This window comes from Carica papaya, chromosome 7 (assembly GCF_054855325.1).
Source record: "Carica papaya isolate Zhongbai chromosome 7, ASM5485532v1, whole genome shotgun sequence".
Taxonomy (NCBI): Eukaryota; Viridiplantae; Streptophyta; class Magnoliopsida; order Brassicales; family Caricaceae; genus Carica; species Carica papaya.
In genome coordinates, this window is record NC_142315.1 from 26629976 (window position 1) to 26653464 (window position 23489).

General features: G+C 32.0%; 3 protein-coding genes across 7 annotated transcripts; all 3 read right to left on the reverse strand.

Moving 5' to 3' along the window:
• Positions 1 to 855: 855 nt before the first annotated feature.
• Positions 856 to 4895, reverse strand: LOC110811112 (Syntaxin/t-SNARE family protein). Of its 2 annotated transcripts, none has more exons than XR_002539079.2 (6): positions 4509 to 4895; positions 3758 to 3872; positions 2770 to 3425; positions 2386 to 2494; positions 1743 to 1804; positions 856 to 1197 (listed from the first exon to the last, which is right to left on the reverse strand). XR_002539079.2 is itself a non-coding variant. In XM_022037495.2 (6 exons), exons 1-5 carry the CDS (start codon positions 4589 to 4591, stop codon positions 1779 to 1781), a joined length of 984 nt encoding a protein of 327 aa, XP_021893187.1. In that variant the 5' UTR covers positions 4592 to 4894; the 3' UTR covers positions 856 to 1197; positions 1743 to 1778. The 2 variants fall into 2 exon arrangements, 1 of the variants encoding a protein (XP_021893187.1); XM_022037495.2 differs by having other exon boundaries at positions 2775 to 3425; positions 4509 to 4894.
• A 1686-nt stretch (positions 4896 to 6581) lies between these two features.
• Positions 6582 to 12074, reverse strand: LOC110811109 (SET domain-containing protein). Of its 4 annotated transcripts, XM_022037490.2 has the most exons (12): positions 11783 to 12066; positions 10701 to 10793; positions 10162 to 10290; positions 9711 to 10002; positions 9437 to 9555; positions 9210 to 9342; positions 8896 to 8972; positions 8467 to 8664; positions 7917 to 8106; positions 7468 to 7646; positions 7206 to 7306; positions 6582 to 7096 (listed from the first exon to the last, which is right to left on the reverse strand). In XM_022037490.2, the coding sequence occupies exons 1-12, from the start codon at positions 11795 to 11797 to the stop codon at positions 6970 to 6972; spliced, it is 1653 nt and encodes a 550-aa protein (XP_021893182.1). In that variant the 5' UTR covers positions 11798 to 12066; the 3' UTR covers positions 6582 to 6969. The 4 variants fall into 4 exon arrangements, with proteins under 4 accessions (XP_021893182.1, XP_088064090.1, XP_088064092.1 ...); XM_088207964.1 differs by lacking the exons at positions 6582 to 7096; positions 7206 to 7306 and having other exon boundaries at positions 7930 to 8106; positions 11783 to 12074; XM_088207966.1 differs by lacking the exons at positions 6582 to 7096; positions 7206 to 7306 and having other exon boundaries at positions 7488 to 7651; positions 7930 to 8106; positions 11783 to 12073.
• Positions 12075 to 17072: 4998 nt separating this feature from the next.
• On the reverse strand, positions 17073 to 19527 carry LOC110811119 (AAA-ATPase At5g57480-like). The gene has a single exon (XM_022037503.2). The coding sequence runs from the start codon at positions 19027 to 19029 to the stop codon at positions 17425 to 17427; it is 1605 nt and encodes a 534-aa protein (XP_021893195.1). The 5' UTR covers positions 19030 to 19527; the 3' UTR covers positions 17073 to 17424.
• Positions 19528 to 23489: the final 3962 nt, after the last annotated feature.

Here is a 23489-nt window from a genome sequence, read left to right on the forward strand (position 1 = left end):
TAGTATAATTAATAGTATTAAAATTATAAATTTTGGTTATAGTTTATATATATTTGATTTTTTAAAAAATTTTTTCTGGATCATCGAGAGATATTTTGCGGAAAAAAAGCAATATTTTAGTGAAATGATTTTCTTTTTTTAAACTGAAAATTTACTCAAAATCTGTATTTAGTTAATGATGTATTGTAATATCTTGTTTTCGAATGTAAAATATTCAATTGAATGTAAATTTTTGTTTAATGCCAATTTTCCGTATGCCCAAAAATGTTATTTTACTTTTTGAATATAATTTTATATATACATAATAAAGATAATAATATTGTGAATTTTTATAAAAAATAATCAAATTTTAATTAATGTTAAATATAAGTAACCCATTTTTCTAAAAATAGATATCGTATACTTAAATATTTAATTTACAAATACATCACATAAATTAAATTTATAATTAAAAGTAGAAAAATAATAATATTATAATAAATACTAAGTTTTTTTTTTTTTTTAAACGTAAAAGTAAAATTTTTAAAGTTTAATTTTTAAGTAAAAAATTTTACAAAATTTATAGTTAGCACCAACAGTACCAGTTTTGGCTAATATATCAACGACTATTTGATTCACTACAAATTTCACTTGTATACTAGATGAGTATGGTAAGGTACTGACCAAACTGTTCACAACTCAATTTACTTCTTCTACGATATGGGTTAGGAAATTAATTTTAGATCTCTAATTTTCAATTCATTCTTCTCCTGTCTGGTATGAATCCTCTTCTTCTTCTTCTTTTTAAAGCATTGATGAAAATATCTTAACCCAAGCAATGAAAATTTCACATAAACGATTGAGATATCAAGCATATGAGAGGGCAGAACACGCAAACGCCAGAGATTTGATCTGGATCGTGCAATAACTGATAATATTTCTGTAATGTCGCAGTGCCATGTTTTTTCTACAGACATTTCTCTGCACTACCACATCAGAAGATACCCTCCTCTAAAGGGTATATAAAAAAGGGATATACATTTTGTAAGGCAAGAAAGTTCTGTACTGAAAGCCTATCTCTGTTGCTAGAGTTTAACCGTGTCGATGAGAGAAAGTTGAGCCAGCTCGTAACTCCTAAGCCATGAAAATGACACGGGTGTTTGGAACTGTAAGAATTAGCAATATAGAAAGGCTTTTCTTGTTTACAATTTGGGATGCCTGCAATGAGAAGAGATTGAAAAGTTAAGGATCATCCTAGTTCAGTTATGTGTTCCTGCATTTTCTTGCAGGGTTACTTTTCTTGTGTACTAATAAAAGGGTACCTGGATCATTTCCATGGATATAAATGAATACAATGAACTAGGATAACTTGAAAGATAAAATTGGTTTCGTCAAGCTAAAACATTATTTTTGTCTAAAACTAAACTTTCAACGGTTGCTCATAATTGTTCACCAATGTTGATTATCACATTCTAGCCCATGGTGGCGCAATAGAATAGTATGAGTCATTAAATCATATACAAATTCTTCTGCAATTAACAGCAATTTGCACCTGAATCATGGTTCCCCAGATTCCAGATTTTGAATGTATAGAACATATGATTGAAAAAACTACTTGCGATCATTATATAAGTGACATCTCAAATGCTGGGCATGTATTCAAAAATCCAAATTCTCTCTGCATGACCATTCCAAATTTAATTTATGTGGTACATAAAATGTTTTTTTTTTTGTTACTTTTCCATTTGGAACAAAAGAATTACCTCATCTTGAAAAGGAGCTGCAACCCATCACACAGTTCAAGTTGAGAAAAGCACAAAGGGCACTGCAAGAATAGAAGAATGAATCTTCATTAATCAGCAATTTACAAAAGCAAATTCATAAGCACCTACAGGATTTCTAAAGGTTTCACTTCCATTAGAATATTTTTAACAATTTAAAGGTCATTTCTTCCATGTCCAGAAATAACTGAATGTCAAGGTAGAAACTACTCTTAACTTGCTAGTAAATGAAGACCCTTACATGAATTCTCTGAAATTGATTGCAATGTGGCATGAGAACAACTGAGAATTCAATTAGTTTATGGTCCATGAGTGGAGCTTAAAAGGCTGGTCTTTTTTCAATTTCATTTCCCTAACTCTGATGAACTTTTACCCAACCAATAGTGATGTCTGGTTATTGAGTCAGTCATTTACAGAGATAAGTTTTTAAAGCATTTACCTTGTCCTAAACATCTTGGAGTATCAGTTCTAGACACTTATTTTACGCATGCACAGGAGATTTTTTGTATTAGAAAAGGAAAAGAAAACCTTTTTTTGCATGAAAGCTCCATTTTAAAGAACTTGATCATTTTAAAAAACTTGAACAGAATTTCAGAGCACTTGCATTCAGAGAGACGTTACTTACCAATTAGAAAAATAGTTAGCATCAAGGCCAGTGTCAGTTGAACAGAACAGCTAAATTGCATTTGAGGACTTTGGAATGGTCTTTGAATTCTACCAACCCTACCAAAGAGCTGCAACACACATCAAATCTGTGAGACAACCTTATATTCACATTATCATTTTTAAGAATCAAAACATAGAGATCTGCCTCGCAAAAGTGACAGATTCCTTCATAACCATAAACAGAGCAGAAAGGATGAATAAATCATAAACATTATGATTTTCCTTCACTGCCATGAGTATAGAAACAGTTTTAAAAACTGGTGCACGAGTTAGTTATTCCAATATGTTTGCACGCTTCTACACAATTGCACATCATAAAATATACAAACGATGCTGTAATCACCTGACCTGATTGAACAAATTAACTGCTCTCTTCACTTGATAATGTTCCTGAGACCTTTGCATCCAAAAGAATGGTTTGGATCTTTTTTCTTTAGGTGTAGCTTCAACACCTGTCATTAATTTATTCCTCTCTTCATCTTCATCTGCAACTGCGATCCTTAAAGCACTGAAATTAGGTGAACTCCATGTTGCTCTGTCTGGCTGACATTTTAAATCGTCCCTCCTTGGAGTTACCTTCTCTTCTACTTCTATAACACAGTCAGCATCCTTTCTCCTAACATCTTCCAAACTTTTCTTTTCATCAGAAGTATCTGTGCTGCAGCTTGAATTAGCATTAAGGTCTGCTCCATTTCTTCTATGACGATTTTCCACAAGGGAGGTTTTCACAGGTCTGGACTTGATGCAATCATCTCTCACACTCATTGATGTTTGAGAAGTTCCAGAGAGAAATATTGCTAGATCATTGCATTCTTCTTCATCCAGATTTACCCAACGAAGGGGTTGCTTTCCTTCCTCACTAAAAGTTTCCCTTAAGGCAGCTTCCACTCGAGAAATTTGATTTTCAATGGCAGCAACAAATTGTCTGTGTCTAGTTGCAGTAATTTCGTCGAAGCGATGCCCACGGCTCAACCTGACAGCCCTCTCAAACTCTTCCAACTGTTTCAACATTCATATTGAAAACTTTCAATATACTATTTTCATAGAGCACCAGTCACAGGTAAAACTCAAAACTTAAAATAGGCCTCTACCTCTCTCAGTAAGAGCATGTAAGAAAAACAAACAAGGTAGAATTTGATCTTAATGAACTACAACCTAGGAAGCCTGAAATCTACATTTTCATGGAAACAGTTTAACTGAGATTTGTGTTTCCATACTACTGTAGATTCCTTTGACTTCCACAAGTTTCTCTAGCTAAGATCTAAGTTGATATATTTACAAGAAGAACCGAGGTTTGAAAGCCAAAATTAGAAGGAAATAAGTCCAGTCACCTGCCACTTTGCAGTACCTAAAGCAGCCTGCAGCTCCCTGAAAAGCTCATCCAAATCCTCTTGAGCTCTCCCTTCTCCCTTCTCTCTAATCCACAAGCGGTATGCTGATTCCATTCTGAAAGACAAGAACAAGGAAGAGAGAAAATACGTATATTATTCAAAGCCATCAGCTTTTATGGAGCCCTCAGATAAAAAAGAGTGGCAGCAGAAGAAAATAAATATTTGGTTATAATAAATTTTTAGACCATATGAGAATTTCGAAAAAGTTGCAATCTAAACACTTCTGCGACAAAAAATTCCCAACAAACAGGACGGTCCTCTCTTTATCTTGCGAATAGCATTAGGAAAAAAAATGAAAAACAAACAAAAAATTCAACATGAGTTTCTAAACTTGCTTCAAATTTCTCAGCAACAGTTAGTAAGAAAAATCCTTTAGAAAAAGTTATCAAATTCCAACGACAAAAATAACTTACAACGAACCTAGAAATCAATACACTAAAAATAATGTAACCTGAAATTAATTATATAAAGTATAATCATTATAACACCTAAAAGAAGCTGTACCCTCATAATGAAAAAAAAAACTGTTAAGTGAAGAATTTTTTTAAAAAAATAAGTTAAGTGAAGAATTTTAACATAGACATCCGAGAATTCTTGCAGGGAATCAAACACATGAATTCCAAACGCCAGAATCCCAACACCGTACAATCTATTCTTACTTCGATGAAAAGTAGAAGGGGGGAAAACATACATATCTGCAGATTCTTGAACCTCCTCTGCGGCGGAGAAGAAAGCGTCCTTCTGCCACAAATCAAAGCTGTTCGCCACCATCATCTTTACCTTCCAAAAAGCCAGCAACAATAACGACAGAAATAGCACTCCAAATCCACCAGAGACGTAAACAGAAACAATTCTATAACAAGGAACAAACAGAAACTTTTGCTGATAAATTGTGGACGGATTTCTTTCTCCTCTCTTTACTCCTGTGCCAATAGAAGCAAAGAAGGAAGAGAGAGAAAGGAACAAGGTCCTAAAAGAGAGAGAAAGGAGACGTAGAAGGAATTCTCTTCTTCCTCCTCTCCTCCTCCTCCTCCTCCTCCTTCTCTCCTCTCCTCTTTGTTATGATTCTACCCCTCGCTCTGTATATTTTGCTTTTACCAATTTCGCAAATTTCACTTTTAATTAATTAAAGAGGTTCCATCTTCTACAATAGGTACAAACTTTCTTTAAACGTTTAATCAATTATTATCTTCCACGTCAGATAGGACTCAGAGTTTTATACGTGGAAGGATTTGATTGGATACTAAATACGAGCTGTACACGGAACCGCACACAGGAGATCTAACTCTTAAATGTATTAGGGGAAAAAAACTTGAGAGCGAAAATCGGCGTCGGCGGTTGCAGAGAAGGAAAGGACAAAGTGTGGTGGGCTGCCCATTTGCTACAGCCAGTGCATTTTTTGTCATCGGACAGCCCATCTGCCTTATAAAAAGGCGGACCCCACAAGAAAGGGGGCCCAAGCTGGAAATTAATGGTGCAGGTCTCCCAACCAGGAATCATTAATTAATTTAACGACGTGTTAATTATGTTCCACGGGTTTTGTTTGCATTAATTCGTAATTAGTTGGGAAATTACCTAAATTAGTGGTTGGAGGAAATTATAATTTTTATGCTCTGTAATTTCGTCTTATTATTGTTTTATCCATAAACAAGTGTAGATTTTGTTAAAAATATTAGTAATTTTAAATTTAACTGTAAAATATTGAATTATCACAAAAAAGATTTAAAAATTTAATTTAAAATCTTTAATAAACTTAGTTTACCTGAGGGAAACTGTGCTTTTTAGTTTTTTTTACCAATCTATTTGATTTTTATCTATAAAGATAATTATAACCTTAATATAGAAAAGCAATTAAGTCCCGAAAAATTAACTCCTCAATATATATTATCCAGATAACATTAAAAAAAAAAAAACCCACTGTTCTGAATGTTAACCTCGTTTTGATTTTTTTTTTTGGATGGAAAATATATATTTTTAATCAGTAAATAATATAAACACGTATAATTTTTAAGAAAAAATATATGGGTTAAAGAATAATTTATTATCTTGTTTTATTTCAAGTAATTAAAAAACTGTATTTTATTAAAATAAAATAAAATATTAAAAAAATAAATGGACAACATCTTCGGCTAACCACCATTTTAAATATGGAACTACCATCCTTCTCAATATACGCGGTGGGTAATGGAAGGAGCGAGATTTGTCCCTTTCCCCGTATTAATTAATTTAATGAGAGGTTAGAGGCTTAATTAACTCTGCTTTTCTGTGTGAATGGTTTTGACCTTCTATTAAAAAAGTATATCTTAATTCGGTTCATAATTAAAAATAGATTAACAATGTCATGACTCATCTAATTCGAGATTAAATTAAATTAAATTAATTACACATCCTCACATAATATGATTAAATTAACTAAGCACACAATCCACGAGATAAATAATATCCCATTTGCTTTTTACAAAAAGTAAAGGTTGTTAAGGAGTCAAATTATAATTAGAGAGATAACTTGGCAATTAATTGTCACATCTTACCATCCACATCATCATCTCCCAATATCAAGTCCTAATCAACCACCACTCAAGTATTAATTATAAGTAAACAAATAAAATTAATCAGAAAGGAGCATATTGATCAGCCATTACTTTGTTTTTCTTCCCCATTCCAGAAAACTTTTAACCAAGCAGTTTTAAATTCATACAGCTTTTAAGTAGTGAAAGAATTTTGCAAGCTCCCCTGCTTATAAACTCTCTATTTTAAACCCAAGTCAAAGAAATCTCTACAGTCATCATATATTTAATATATCACTAAAATGCTATTTTGAAAGAATATGGAATTCCGACATACAGGCACTATAGATAAAATATTTGTTAATTGCAAAAGTCAGATTCCATGCTTGGTGCTGCTGCTTATGTCACACGGAGGGATTACCAAGATGCTGATGAGTCGTCATTTGATCATATGGAGTAACACCACAAACAAAGATTACAGGAAAAACTGCCATATTCAATATTGTTCCCCATAACCCTTTTATCTACCAGATGATAGATTTTTTTCCCACGAATTATTTCTTTCAAAAGATAGAATGGGAAGCGCAAATAATGATTTCAGACAGCTCACCTTGTAAGCCTGGTGTCATCTATTGGTCAACCATGCTATTTTGATAATTTATTTTCAATTAGCTTGAGGCCAGCTGAACATGAAGTTAAAATGGAAGAGAGAATCCTCTTCTGTAGATCTTTAAATTCCAGAGCTAGCTTCACATCCCAACTAGTGTTTTCTCTGCAAAAATGAGTTAAACCTCTCTCCAAGATAAGAGAAAACTTCTATATGTGAATAGAAATTATGAGGTAAAGGCTCTAGCCTGTGGGGGGGCTACAAATTGTTTTACCTGTCAATGAAATCCATGTCACCAAGATTTTCCATCATGTCACTGAATGTATATTGGATATCTTCGAGAACTTCTTTCTCAATTTCCAAGTTTTCTTGTACCTTAAGAGTTGAAAAAAAAAGATACAGCTGACATATTGATTTAGAACTATCTTGAACTACAGAAGTGCTGAACTGAACTAATCGTAAATAACTAAAGCACGGAAACAAATTTCTTCCCTGGTTAAAGAAGTAAAGTAAAAGAGTAGGGCAAAGAAAATCACAAGGTTATTATTATGCAGCACAGGACTCCTTGCCCTCCGGAAGCAGTTCAATAATGGAGATGGTAAGCCATAGCAGAAGATATCATGATTGTTTGACATCCAAGTACCCCGAACCATATGAGTGGTCCAATTGGTCACAGGGCAGCCCTCATCGGACTCAGCTTCATTAATGTTGATATCTACACTGGATCAAGAGTTAACAAATCAACCAAGAAAACACTCATGGAATGGATGATTGAGTATGCCATACTCAGAATGAGAAATATATATGATGTGAAGCATTACAGTATGATCTCTCTCAACATAAGCATTTGTCTATTGGGTGTCTGAATGCATTCATGTGAGTGAGTGAGTGTGTGTGTGCGTGTGTGAATGTAAGTGTGTGTGTGTGAGTGTGGGTGAGACAGAGAAAGGATCAAAGAAAAAATATGATAAAATAAGAAGATTACCCAAGGGAATTACATCATATGGATTGTCTCCTTGAGGCATAAAGCCATAAAATGTGATGAGATGTGAGCTAGAGAGGTTCCCATAACTAAGATAACACTGTTCTCCTTTATGGCATGGTCTTGACAGAGGAAATTTTAGGGAATTTGTTGCAGAGTCTACTTTGCCGTAGTGAACTATGTGCGGGTCTAGCTGCGAAGAAACATAATCGAAGTTCAACCAAAAGATATATTAACACCATATTGAAAGTTTTAATAGTTATGAAGAGAGGAAGTCCTAATATTAGTTCAACAATACAAAACAATCTAAAAAATCATATAAGCATTTTTTAGGAGCATCCTCAGAAGCATATTTGATAGCACATAACGGCATACTGTTTGGTCCAGCAAATATTTTAGAAATCATAGGCAAACAAGCAGCTACTTTCGTTGTGATCCTGTCTGATGTACCTACAATTCCTAGCAACTGCAGAAATCATGCAACTGCACTCTTGGAATGAGCTTCAAGTTTAACATAAGAGCTCGCACACCAGTAGAAAAAGAGAGGAGATACCGAATGGTTTAGGAAGCCACCAATTGGAATTAAGCAAGTCCTTAGCTTTCCATCTGCAAACATAACTTTCATGCTATTTGAGTACCAGAGTTCGCAAGCCCAGAGGAAACATTCCCAAGTATACAGCTCGGGAGGAAATATATCCGGATGATCATTGCATAGTGCAGGGAATATTTCGTCATACTGAAGACGCAAATGCTGCAACAATTGAAAGACAAAAGGGGAAAAACATGCAACACTTTAGATAGTACTTTTCTGATTATGCAAAAACATGGAAATGCAAAAGAAAGTACACCTGATATGTCTTCTTGTTTGTTGATTGAGCAACAGCTTAAGAAATTATTATCACAAATCTACAGATGCCCATCTCTATAACTTTTTAATAGGATTCCCCTGTCCATGAATCATTATTGTAAATCAGAACAATACCTCTTTTGCTTGCATTATCTCTTCTAACATCAAGGTTCCATCCAAAGCCATGATTGCATCTACTCCAAAACTTAGACCTGTGGAAAAACCAAACAACAAAAAAGTTAGCACTTAACAAATTGGAATGTCTATTCCTATGATATACATGTGAACACATGTAAAAACATAAAATTTCTAAATTAAAGCAAGTCATTGCTGCAAAATTAAATTAGTAATAACTAACTCTTAAAGAAAGATCAAAAAGGAAATCTATGTTCACTAAATTGCTAACTGGGAGCACCATTTAGTGCGTGACAATTGCAAATATAAATAACCTGTGTTAAAAGCTTCTGGTAAGGTATCAAAGTAAGTCTTGAACTTTGAATTAGTGTTGCGCTTCTCCCTCATGCTCCATAACAACATCATTGTCTCAGAGGAAATCCCATCAATCTTCTCCAATATTTGATACTGCAATTAACATGATGGACAATGAGTTTTGTAATAGAGATGGTAAATTATCAGTTCGAGTTACATATACATTCTTGAAATAATCAAAATATACCATGTCAGATTGGTAAACACATTCCTCAGAAATAATGATGGAAACTGGAATCTCCAAAGCAATGTCTCCAACATTCAGATCTTCAATTGCTAAAGCTCCTCTACCATACCCCTCGATACCTATGTGATTGATGAAGAGAAATAATTTCATATTAAAAAATAATATTCAGTTAGAAATAAAGGTGATATTTGGAAGAGTAGTAACTAATAAGTATTCCATGGATTAAAATTATATAGTCAACCTGATAAGAACAATACAATTATTGAAAACTCACCAGCTATTTGCAACCTTGTTCTTACTCCATTGCTTTCACCCCAATGAAGTAAACACTTTTCATTTTCACAACTTAAGCTTTTATCAACTCTACTCTCCATTTTGTCCACCCCTAATTCATGTATTCTATCAATAACTGAATCTCGAAAAACTTTCAAAATATCCATTTGCTTGTGCATACTAGACAACAACATGTCAACTTTTAAGAGGATCGAATTGAGAGCCTCCACCTCATTCTTGGGGCTGTAAATTTCCTTGGATGAACATACATCTTCACTGAAATAAAGTTCTACCTGCATCTCGGAGAATCCATTAGGTAATCATGAGTTATCCATACAGAGCACTGAAGAGGTCATAAAGCTGTGTGCCTTACGCCTTGAATTGATGAAATAAAAAGATGGACATCTCCTGTGCTTCTTAAAATATCCTTAACATTGAACTGTACATCTTACCTCATCTAGGTGTAAAATTCTCGCCATTTGAAGCATCTTCTCATAGGTAGTAGTTAATGAATCAGGAGTTAAAGAGCACTTTAGATTTATCTGTTCCTTGATGCCAAGGCCTTTGTCATTTAATAGTTTCTGCCAAAAGCAAACAGATTAAGATACAAAAGCAAATATTTGGATTGACGTTATCCAAATAAATTTGAAGACTTGACAACCTAAAGAAAGGTGCTAAAAGATGAGATCTACGACATTGTATCATAAAACATCCATGTAAAGAGGCAGTACTTCATCCAACTCTGACCTCCTCTAAGCGAAATGTCTCGCTGAGGACCTGAACATAATAAAATACTCAACCAAGAATACAAGATGCACCACAGTGTACAAAATTATAACCAAAAGATCCATTTATTTGCATTAAAATTTCCTCGTGCTTAACAAATTTCCTTTCCTATAACAATTCTAGAGCAAGAGACACTCCCTGATTCAATCATTTTCTAGCAAGCAAATGGAGATCAAAAGATTGCTTTTGTTTGTCCAACTCTCACCTTCTTTTTATCAAACAGAGGGTCATTTTTAAAGAGCTCAAGAACTATTGAATAGCCACCATCAGTCTCTATTGTCTTAACAGATGAACCCAGCTGCAATAAACAAATAGTCATCAATAAGCCACTGATCTAAGGAAAATCTAAAATATAACCAAAATAACAAAACTCTGCTTCCACGACATTATAGCAAACACAACAACAGAGATGATCTCGCTTAAATATAACCATCCACCTGAGATAAAATCTCATGGTTAGATCTCATATAAAATACAAATATGAAACAAAACATGAGAGCATCTTGAGTTTACTAGAGTCTACTATGCCAGGGCAATTAAAGATCTGATCTGTGATGCACATATAGAAGAAAGTGAGATAATGGGACAAAACAAATTTACATGCTTAAGATGCTTCAGTTTTCCTCATCAACTTCTGAAACAAATATGAAGAAAGGAGCCAAGTGCCAAGAGAAGAACTAACCACAGTAACCAAAAAAGAAAAAGAAATTCTAGCATTTTTTTTGCACTATGTTTGGAACAATGAATCTCATAACCATATATGTGGAATGAATCTATACTTCTATGTTTAGAATGTAAATATGCAAACCAATTTCACACATTTTAAAGAACTATCATTTCTTCCAAATATTACCTTAGTTATTTTTTTATATCATGCACAACTCAAAATGAAAAATATAAGAATGTAATGCAAAGATCACAGGAATGAAAACATAGTTTCAGCACAAAGGAGTAACACTTAATCCTATCACTAACATGAAACAAAGAGAACAACAAGAATATAACTCTGAAGCAAATAGCTGTCAAATAAAAAACAAAGAGAAAAAAGCTAAATTCTAACTCATATTAAACCGCAACTCTGCCTAACGTTATATATATATATCTATTGAGAAAAAAAAATAATAGAACAATCACTAATTGAAACAAAAAATAACTAAGAATCGACCTTAACAAACTATGTTCATCAATTAAAGTAGAGAATCACACAATTACAAACGTAAATAAGAAGCCGAAAAGAATAAATCACAACATGGGAACAAAAAAAGGAGAAGCAAAGAGCGTTACTACCTTATCGTCCTCCATGGAAGAATGTCAATTGAAGTTCAAAAGACGAGAGAAGGACTACTTCTGTTGCAGCAGCCCGCAAGCAAGCACTAGCAGTCAAGAGAGAAAACGAACTCGACACTCAAGCGGTAAGGGAAAAAGGCGTCGAGAACCGAACCGACCCATTTTAGTTGAGCTGGAGTTGGTTGGGTTGAATTCCCAGGTCATGAGGCCCTGATTTCTGAATAATAAAATTTTTTGTGTAGAAAAAAGTAAGCCCAGTGGCGGAGCTTGTAGCATTCTGGGAATTAAACAAAAGCCATTGAAGAATTGCTTCAATGGGCTGACTTCTGGGAAGTTGTGACCGAGGGCCAACTCAAATGGTTGGAACGGATGGGACTTTCTGTAAAATTCGAAAATCACAAAGAAAGTTAAAAATTTTAATAATTACACTACAACTTATACACAAATAACAATATAATTAATTTTTTAATACAAATATATGATTCAAATACAATTTATTAAACTCTGTTGAGTGAATACCAACTTTTGTCTGAAACTGTACACTAATTTTTAACTGAACATAGTTTAGTTAAAGAAGCAATTAATCCCCATCAAACTTCATATATACTCATTCATAGTTTATGCTCCACTCTCGGCTAATAATGGGAATAGCATTTTTTTTTTTCTTTTGAACTTTTACAGTTTCTTTTTATTACAATAACAGTAAAAGAAAAAACAAGGAAGTTGGAATTCCTCGTAAGCTTTTTGGAAATGGCGGAATGGGAACCAATTTATATATTTATTTATTTATTTATTTATTCATGGGAAAATATACGGTTCCCACTTCCTGGGGACTTTGAAATAACTTATGCTTCTAAATTTTTTGGTTCCAATTCCAACAACAACAAATTATTAATCATAAATATCTATACGTACATACATATATATATAACAAAAAGGGTACATCAAATTACATGCATACGCATATATACATGCATACATATATAGTATTGAAGAAATGCTGGTTAAGAAACCAGAAAGGTAGGTGTATATATACATATATGCAATTGATATACACCGATCTTTCCACGTGGTCTTAGATTCTAAAAGCCTCTTCACAATCAACACATATAATCACTAATCAGAAGTTGACGCCTCTCGTCTTCAGTATCTGATTCTTATTCTAAACAAATAATATTTCATAAAGAACAATGTGTATGTATATATATATATATATGTACATCATTATTTTTAAAAGAAAATATTTCATTAATATTATAATAAAAGAAAAACCGCGTTTACGAAGTTTAAAAAGTTGATATCGACTTAATTATATACATATATATATATATATATACGAAATTCTTCTTAAAAGACTTTATATATATATATATATATAATGGAATTTAGATATGTATTGGAAGTAAATGCATGGGGCCTAAAGTCATAAACGTTTCGAATAAGTTTAAGGGAGAAAATCCAAGTTGGATTCATGCTTTGACAAATTGTTGTACACAATGGCGACCATTCTTTTCATTCTACAATTTCCAATGTCCATTTTCTCAATTGGATTCAACAATATGTATATATATAATTATATATCTGACTAGTTAATTGGTTTCCTTTAAGTAATTTTCATCATATTTTACTTAATTATTAATTTTCCTTCAAATTAAATAGTAAGTGCAATAAATTAAATGATAAATTGTTTTAAATTGACCCCAAAAATGTTTACAATATTGTATACCCTTAGAAAAAAAAAAATGTTGAACTGGAAAATCTGAATTCCTATAAAATATTAATTATTAAAATGATGAAATTATTAAAGCAATTAAAGTAGGTGTTAAATAAGAAAGTTGGATATAATTAAAGTTTTGGATTTGATTGATATAAAATGATTTGCCAATTTGTGTTTTGAGTTCTTTCACGTATTACATATGCAGCAATATTATTAGGTATATAGCATTTGTATGTCAAGAGCAGCATGATGTGCGTGGAGACAAATTTGTTCAGAATCAAAGCATCATAAGGATATCAATCATAGTCAAATATATATATATATACACACACACACACACAAACACACATCATATATCCACTATATATATATATATATATATACACCTGTACACAGTTGCTTCGAAAGATCCAGCCAAAATAAAACTGTAGAGACTGGTATAAATCAACTAAGCTAATAATTAATGACCTTAAAGTATAGAACATGAAAGTTTTTGTTAGAATGCATAATGATGCGGCAGATTACACACCAACAAATGCATATCGCACACCAGCAGTTGCAGAAAATCATATACCGACGGGTGCAGAGAATCTGACATCAACAGTTTTTTTTTTTTTAGTTCTCTCTCACCGGCCATGGCTGTCAAATTTATCATTATTTGTTTTATCTCTCACGACACACGGTCGGTCCATCTTTCATTTGTACATGTCTGCTCCTAATCCCTAACAAAATTATAAATTTAAAAATGAAACACACGTTAATTAACTAAATACTACTTTAAACACACTAACTTGTACTTTTTTATACTAAGAATAATAAAGTTAAAAATTTATATAACTCATATGATAACATTATATTGTTGTATATAAATAATACTTTGGAGTATGTAGTAGAATAGAATCGGAGCAAGTTGAGGGCGAATTTTATTAACTTCGAGTTTAACCTATTCTTGTAAAAGTAAACCCTAGTTTACTTCAAACAAGAGAGTCATATTTGATTTTTTTTTTTTTTTAAAAAAAAAACTGTATGGAATTTATATGAAAGTAAATATAAGTTTGAGTGGAAGTCTACTACACCAAGATTGATCAAAGAAGAAAGAAAGATTGTAATAATGTCACGTGCACCAAAGAAAGTCTGCTCATAATTTATATTTATTTATCGGTAATAACTTTTGGTGTCCTCCTCATAAAAAGCCAAATCCCGAAAGCAACGTTTGACAATTGACAAGGAGATGGTTTTACAGAAAAACCGGTGTCGTTTTTCCCCCACCATCTCCTCTGGACTCGACAACGCCATTGCCTTTCCAACTCAGCCTAAAAAAAAAAAAAAAAAAAGATGGTGGTGATATCTCCTCCGCCACTTTTGGCTGCTTCCACCGCCACAGAATGTCTATTTTACCCTCTCTCTTTTTTTTTTTTTAAATGGAAGTGATAGTCTAGTGATAATTTACCAATATTTGAAGTATTAATTCTTAAATTTCATAATCAATTAGCTTCGTAAAAGTTTCGTATTGAAATTGTTTGTCTTATAATTCGAGCTTCGTCCAACTTGTGAAATGAAATCATTATTCAAAAATTATATGATTATGATTCAAATTAAAAGAGAACGCGATAGAATGATAATTTTATGTAATTAAAAAATAATTATTCTTTTTATTTTTTTATTTTTTTTAAAGTTAACATATATAAAAGTAAAAAATATATATATTTAATATTTATTGGAAAAAACATATATTTAATTTACAAATAATTTATTATTTCGTTATAGTCAAAGTAATTAATAAAATGAGGGTAAAAGTGAGATTTGAGTAGTGAGGTAAATTTGAATTTTTGATAAAAGCATTAATTTGGTATTTAATGACCAATCAAAACTTTTTTGATTAGGGGAGAAGACTTTTGTAGTTTGCTTTTTCTCCCTCCATTCCTACTTTTACCAACACAAAATCTTAGACTTGTTTTCTTGCTTCATCTTTTTTACTTTATCCACAATATTTTGTACAAATTCATTTAAGTTTTTTAAATAAATTATGTTGATAAGGATTAATGCAATTGATACCTAAACCTAAAATATTTTTTTTTGAAATTTAAACTTTATTATTCTTCAATTATAATTCAAATTGTGTGTCCATCATAGTTTTTTTTGTTTGTTTGTTATCATTATGTACATAAATTAATTTCGATTGTAATTAAAATAAACTTAATTTTTTTTAAAAATGTTAAGAATAAAATTTATTCCCAATTGAAAAAAAAAAAAAGAAATATTACGCACCCCCCTAAAGGAAGTTGAAGTATCAAAATTCAATTGACCATAAAAATCTCTTAATCAATTTTTGAAAAAAAAAAAAAGAACCATAATTATAGTACTTTAACACAAACTTCACATGTATAATTTAAATAATCATTATAAAATGACAAATTAAAATACCAAAATTCAAAAGGACCTATTAAAGAAAATTCTCAAGTACGGTCTAGAAAATTTTTCTTCCTATACATACGTGGGAGTCGATAATCGCCACTAAAATTTTTTATATTTTATTTAAATATTATAAATTAAAATTTTATTAAAAGTACAAATTTACTATTTTATTAATATGTTAGTGAAATTTTACCTAATTATTAAAAAATCATAATAATTATGCTTGTTGATTAGGATAACAAGAACGTAGTAAAAATAAAAAATAAAACTAATTATTTTAGATGTTTTTTTTTTTTTTAAAAGGGGTCTTACAATTAATAATGATATTGATTCAATTATTATATAAAAATAATTATTTTAAGCTAACTCAAGAAAACATTAAATCTTTCACTTAAACTTGCATTAACCCGTATTTGAAATAATTAAATATATTTTTATTTTACCGAAAATACCCGCATATATATATATATATTATACTATAAATAAAAGTACTAACTTTAATTATAGACTACAAAAATAACATAAATTAGTCATGATAACACCAAATTTTAGCATTATGGCACGTGGACTGTCTTTTTTAGATATTTGCCTTTTGTAATAATATATAAATATATATATATTTTTTGCAATGAGAATATTCATCATAGATTTTAAAGATGCACCTTTTTTTTTTCACTCTCCAAAATGTTACCATAAGAATAAAAACCCAAGTAGTGGAAAATCCATCTCTCTTATTTTTTAAAAAGAATCGTAATGCGCGAATACAACGAAAAGATTTAACTTAAATAAATATTATAACAAATATGAAGCACGACATTGTCCTTTTTCACTGCTAATTAGTTTATATAAATTTAGTAAATAAAAATTATAAGATATCTTGAGGTCTATATACATATATGTATGTTTCAAATCTTAGATATTCAAATCGAGTCGTAAACATTACTACTTAAAAATGAGTTATAATCTAATAAGGATCTTGAGATGGGACTTTAAAAAATTATACCTAATACATGTGCAATAGAATACGGGGGGGGGGGTGAAATGTAAAATGTAAGTGGCAAATGCCGTATTTAGATGACAAAGAAAGGAGACAAAAAAACCATGATGGCCGCCAACCTCATCCACATGCAAAATAAACTTATATCTTTCGAAACCATATAATACTAATATTTAAATTTTCATTATTAATAATATATATACTAACATTAATATTAAAAAAGAGATGATGATGATAAAAAAAAAAAACAAGCATAAAAATAAAAATTAGGACGATCAAATATTTCTCTTTTTGGGTTTTGCCGGTTTCAATTCCTCCATTGAGCCCACTAAACAAAATTTTAAGAAGAGCCAATCCCAATCCCAATCCCAATCTCAATCTTCCTTTTCTTTTTTCCTAATATAAAAAAGGTTTGTTACTTTACCTTTTCTCCGCACCACAGACGCCAAAAGGGGGCCAGGAAGAAGATGAACCAGAAAAAAAAAAAAAAAAAAAAAAAAAAAAAAAAAACCTTCACGTTTTTGTCTCTGTCTTGTTTCGTTTTACCTTCTCAGCCTCTAGCTCATCTTCTTCTTCTTTATCTTCTTCTTCTTCTTCTTCTTCTTCTTCAACTTTCTTCTTGTAACTGCTTTCTTCGAATTCAAACCCTTCTTTAGGACTCTCCAAAGCTCTCTTCTCTTGCTCTTCTTCCTCTTCTACGCCTTCTGAATTCTTCTCTCTCAGACCCCCATTCTTCATCTTCTTCTCCGCTTTGAATTTCAGTGTTTCCAGCAACTCATTCATGGCCTTTTCCTTGTCGCGTCTGTTCTTGATCAGGACCTCGCTGACATCGGCGGGAGTCATCTCTGCTTTGTCCACAACCTCCTCGAGTTGCTTCAAGACGACGTCGTCTTCATCGTACCCCAAATAGTTCTTCAACAGAATCTTCAATGCGGGATACGAACAATAGTTCATGTATATGTGCATATCCATCCGGCCGCTTCTCAGCAATGCAGGGTCGAGCTTCTCAATGTGGTTGGTGGTGAAGACGAAAATCCTTTCACTGCCGCAGCAAGACCATAATCCATCAGTGAAGTTCAATAAACCAGAGAGAGTAATCGAGTTCGCTCCGCCGTCTTCTCCGCCGCCGACAGAACCAGACCCACCTCGCATTTCTGAGTCATAGTAGTTTCTCGATGCTTGATTCGAGCCACTCTTTTTCCTGTTCGTCAAATTGATCGAGCAGTCAATGTCTTCGATCACGATTATTGACTTTGAGCTAGTTTTCATCAATAGTTTTCTCAGTTCCGAGTTGTTGTGCACCTCAGTTAGCTCCAGATCATAGATGTCGTAGCCGAGGTAATTGGCCATGGCGGCGATCATACTCGACTTCCCAGTTCCCGGCGGTCCGTATAGCAGATACCCTCTTTTCCATGCTCGGCCGGTTTTCTGATAAAACGCTTGGCCGTTTGCGAAATCTTTCAAATCGTCCATGATCTGCTGCTTCCTGACAGGGTCCATAGCCAATGTGTCAAAAGTGCTGGGGTGCTTAAACGGGACAGACTCCCACGGATGCCCTCTCGAATCCAAAGATCCGCCTCGCGAGTTCGTGTACAGTAGCCTGTCTTGATTCTTCCTTCGAATCTCATTGGCTTTCTCCATTATGTAATCGAGATACGAATCGAGAACCAACGACTTGTCTTTCTTTTTAATTCGCAGAGTGAAGCCACGCTTCTCCTCCGGCAATGGTCGCCAAGAGAAGGTCTGAGACTGCCTCTGCGTCACCACGTGCTCCCAGAGGACCGTAACGCCATTGAAGGTGTCAACTATGGAGTCGTTGTTCGACAGTCCGAAGGTGATGGCGCTCGAATTCAGAGCTCTGGTGAGACTGAGACGGCTGCCGGTGATGGAGACGGAGGAGCTGAGGTAAAGCTGGACGGCGTTGTAAAGTTCGTTGGTGTTAACGCCGTCGATCTCCGTTATGTCGAAGTAACAGTAAGAGGAGAACATATGGAAGATCCGATTGAAGAACTTGAGAGTGGCGAACCGGAACTCCGGCGGAAATATGGCTTGAAGGAGACTCTGACAGAAGGCTAAAACGCCTAAAAGCGAAGCGAAAGAGGTCCAGTACTCTTTCATTGTAGCTTTTCAAAGGATTATGCCCGCCTTTTCGAGATCGGATTTGTCTAGAGAAAACGAAATGGAGTTGTGGGTTGGGTTTGAAGAGAGAGCCAAAGGGGTATTGCTCAATTTATAGAGAAGAGAAGGGCAAAAGGCTGGAATTGGTTTCTTGGAATTTGCGTGCTCTGTAGAAACTGAGAAAAAATTTGTGGAGAGAAGAGAAAAGAGAATAAAAGCAAAAGAGAAAACTCGAAAAGAGAAAAAAAGGAGGGGTTTGAGACGAGAGTGATTGGCTGGCTTTGGTGAATATAAAGTACAATTGGAGAGGAAACAAACAAAAAGTGGGTTGAGTTTGAGAAGCGAAAGAGATCAAAGATGGGGAGGGGGGGGCCTATTTTTCAATTTAATTTCTTTTCTAGTGATTTACAGGAAAGTTTTGTTGGGACTTTTCGTTCCTTGTTCTTGTACTCTCTCTCTATTATGAATAAAACTGATTGCTGCCATTCGCTGAGAGATGGTGAAATGAGAAAGAAGATGTTTCAAAATCTACAAAAGCAGACAAAGAATGAGAGGTTAAATTGATTTGTGAGGACCTGAAAATTATTTAATTTAAAAAACCATTCCTCAACAAATTAAGAAAGAAAAAAAAAACGTTACGCATTATCAAATACTACGGAAGGAAGCTGGCTTTTCGAAACCCATTCATCTTAAATTTCTTCAATAATTACATATGAAACGTACGTTAGCCCTCTTTTATGATTGCTAAATTACATACTAGGAAAATTTTATTTTACATAATTAATAATGAAAGAAAAATTACTCGATAAATTCAACAAAAAAAAAAAAAAAGCTAAATACACAGCAAAATGGTTTGATAATATTGAGGGCGGATATGAACAGATGTGGGTGTGGCTGATTTTGTCTTTTTTTTTTTTTATTATTATTATTATTATTATTATTTACTTACCACCACCTCGGTCAGAGGTGTATTTAGAGCCATAAAAATTTAGGATTCTTCTGGGATAATGTGTGATTTTTATGATTTAAAACAGAAGAATACGATGTCGTATTATTACAGGTGTCTGAAGTGTAAATAGAGTTAATGGAGCTGACCCATCGTGTATAGGTTTGTTATGATGGGTTCTGTTCATTGAGAAGGGCGGGGGTGTGTGTCCTTTTTAGCCTGTCTGAAAGGTCTCAGACACACCCCTTCAAATTAATTAATTATTTATTTATTTATTTCACTTTGTTTAATTAATTAATTAATGGTAGGTACTTAAGAATGTGATGAGTAAAAAGGTACAACCACTACAGTAGCTGATAATGAAGGTGCTAAATCCACGTGCCGCACTCGTGTTTGGTCATATCTACAGGTTCTTTTTTTGTTAATTAATTATTATTTTCTTAAAATTGTATTTACACTTCTATCTCTTATTATAATTTTGTTTCTCCTTTTGGAAACTTCAACCCAAGTAGTTTAATTTTAAAAATTTTTAGGTAAAGGCGCTCGAGACCTGCTCATACAGAGTATATATAATATGTAATCCAAATCCAAAATGGGTCGAGAGAACTAACAATTAAAAGTAAAGAGTTTTGGTTCCCTAATTGTGGATTATGGAGAGTTAAATATAATTAATTAAAATATATAAATTACCCAGAGGATAAGAAGAATCCATCTCTATTCTCTAGTCAGTTTTTGTTTGGAGTATTTTATAATTTATTACACTGAATTGCCAAAACGAAGTTCTTAATTTAATATAATCAAGTAATTTAATTAAAAAGGGCTCCAATTTCTAGGCCCTAAGCCCTAATCTAATATTCCATTATTGATTTCATAGTTTTTGTAAATCCGAGAGGTGAATCCTTTTGGGGTTTGTCTCTCTGACTCCTTTGCATTATATACCCACCCACCCACCCTGCACTGCTTTTGCAAAACTTGCAAGTTAGGCTGACCCAATAAGTAAACTTAATCTCTCTCTCTCTCTCTCTCTCTATACATATACATATATATATATATATAATTTTTTCTTTTTACATTAAAAAGTTCAATTCTAGAAAATTTAAAGTAAGAACTACTATTTTAACCATTAAGTTAATATAACATTCTCTTTCAACAAAATTACAGTTTCAATTATAATAATTATCATTGTAAAATTCGATTCTTTGAATTCGGACCCAACTTTAAATTAATGGTTGAAATTAAATTTGGGTATAAATCAAAATGGGTGAGTCCAAATACATAATCAAGGGGCTTCATCGTAGTTAATTAGCAATGTTAATTAATTTTGATTGGACCCGACCCGAATAATAATTGTGGCCGTACGATTTCAGATTTTACGTAACCCAATGTTACAGAGCGATGCAGGTTTTGATTGCACAGTTTCATATTCACGTAAACCATACTTGCAAATCTCACTGCTTCTCTCCTTTTTTTTTTTTTTTTTTTACTTTTACTTAATCCATGAAAAACACAAGTAAAAAAGTAAAAAAAGGGAAAATTACCGGAGTTTTTTTTTTTTTTTTTTTTTTTTTTTTAACCTTATTCAATAGTAAAATAAACTGCGTGGTACGGTTTGGGTTCTCGTCCAATTCCATCACAGTTGAAATTTTTCCTTTTAGGGTAATTTTTTGTATTTTTTTTTTTAAATTAAATATAAATTTGTTTAGTTTTTCCTCCCAAATAAAAAATTGAAGGGTGATTGAGGGCCACGTGCGTAGTAGGGGCGTGGGATTAGAAACATGGGCATCTTTTGGGTTATTGTTACAGTGTTAGGGCGCTATTGGCTACAGCCTATCTGACATATGTGAAGGTTGTTCTGTTTTTACTATATATTTCTGAATTATCATCATTTTTATGTCAGCCTGTAAATTTATTATTTAATTATAATAATAGAAGAACAAAAATAAAAATACTAAAAACTCACTACTGTAATTATTATTTTTTAAATAAATAAATAAATAAAGTCATGTTAATAATATATTATTATTTTTATTATATCATGACTATTCTAAATAAAATAATATATTATAACAGAGATATTTTTTTCATTAAATTTAAATTTATAATTTTTAAATAAATTATAAAAATTTTAATTATTAAATTATTATATTGGTTATTAATTTTAATATTAAAAAATAAACTCAATCAATCTTATTTCTTCTAATGACTAAATATTAGTGTTAACAACAAGTGTAAATTTAAATACATAATTATGTATCACCCATGAATCATTATGTTAACTTTTTCGAGAAAGGGACGAATATGTGTTAGAGCGTTGAATTTGTTAATACCAACCCTAACTTCATTTTCATTTAATGTGCATCTCTCCTCTAATTGTTACTCATAAATCATGCATAAAGGTGTGAATATTAGGGGATTAGAACTTTTTGAATGAAATAGTAACAAAAACGGGTAATTCCATATTTGGATAAAAAATGTTAAACGGAAAGAATAGTGTGATTTTTTTTATACATAGATACATGATTTAATCAGGTCGCGTGTTACGTGGATATCATACTAAAAAAATTATCATAAATGTTAAATGCAAAAATTTAAGTTGATACGAACTATTTTACAATACTACATTGGATGTCTTAAGTGTATAATGCAAAGATTTGATTTCTTATATTGACATTATATATATATACATATTTTTTTAAAAACTTTATTTGACTATTGCATCTGTAATTTTTATTTCAGTACCTTTCAAAGATACAAATATTATCTCCATTATAATGAACCGAGCTGACAACTTTGAAATTCATGCTTGTGGAAAAAAATATATATAAATATAAATATTACATATCTGTATTAGCAATTTGAAAATTTAATACGAAAAAAGAAATAATTGGTTGGTCAAAAATCGTAGCAGGCGAAATTGAACCCATTAAGTTTCCACAAAAACTGCCCGCAAGGAACGTGAAAACTTTAGTGCCTCTGCTGCAAAGAAAATCGAGGTACAGATCCCTTCCTCCTGTTATTTTTTGGCCACATACATGGATGAAAAATTAGGTCGTTTAAGCTTTATCTAAAACTTGAAATTTAATAATAAGATAATTGTTTTAATTCTCTGCGAATATTCTGTATATTTTAAATCTTTTTTTTTTTGTTATTCTCAAATAATTTACACATTTAAATTAAATATTAATCTATTGATAAATTTCATATAATTTATGGTGTGTAAAAATTAAACCAAATTAATATTTTAAAATAAAAAAAAAAACTTGTTTGGATAATTTATAAATTTTTTCTATGTATATACATTTTATATGTAAAAGGAATGATATTTATAATATAATATCAGAATTCATAGGTATATATGTTGTAACAACATTTTTATTTAATATTTTTATACAAAGATACTCAGAAAAGAATATGTTAATATGATGCCATGATTTAAAAAAAGAACTGTATTAATAATAAGCAGAATTTGTTCCCACTAAGTAAACAAATTTGGCATCATTACATCAGCTAATAA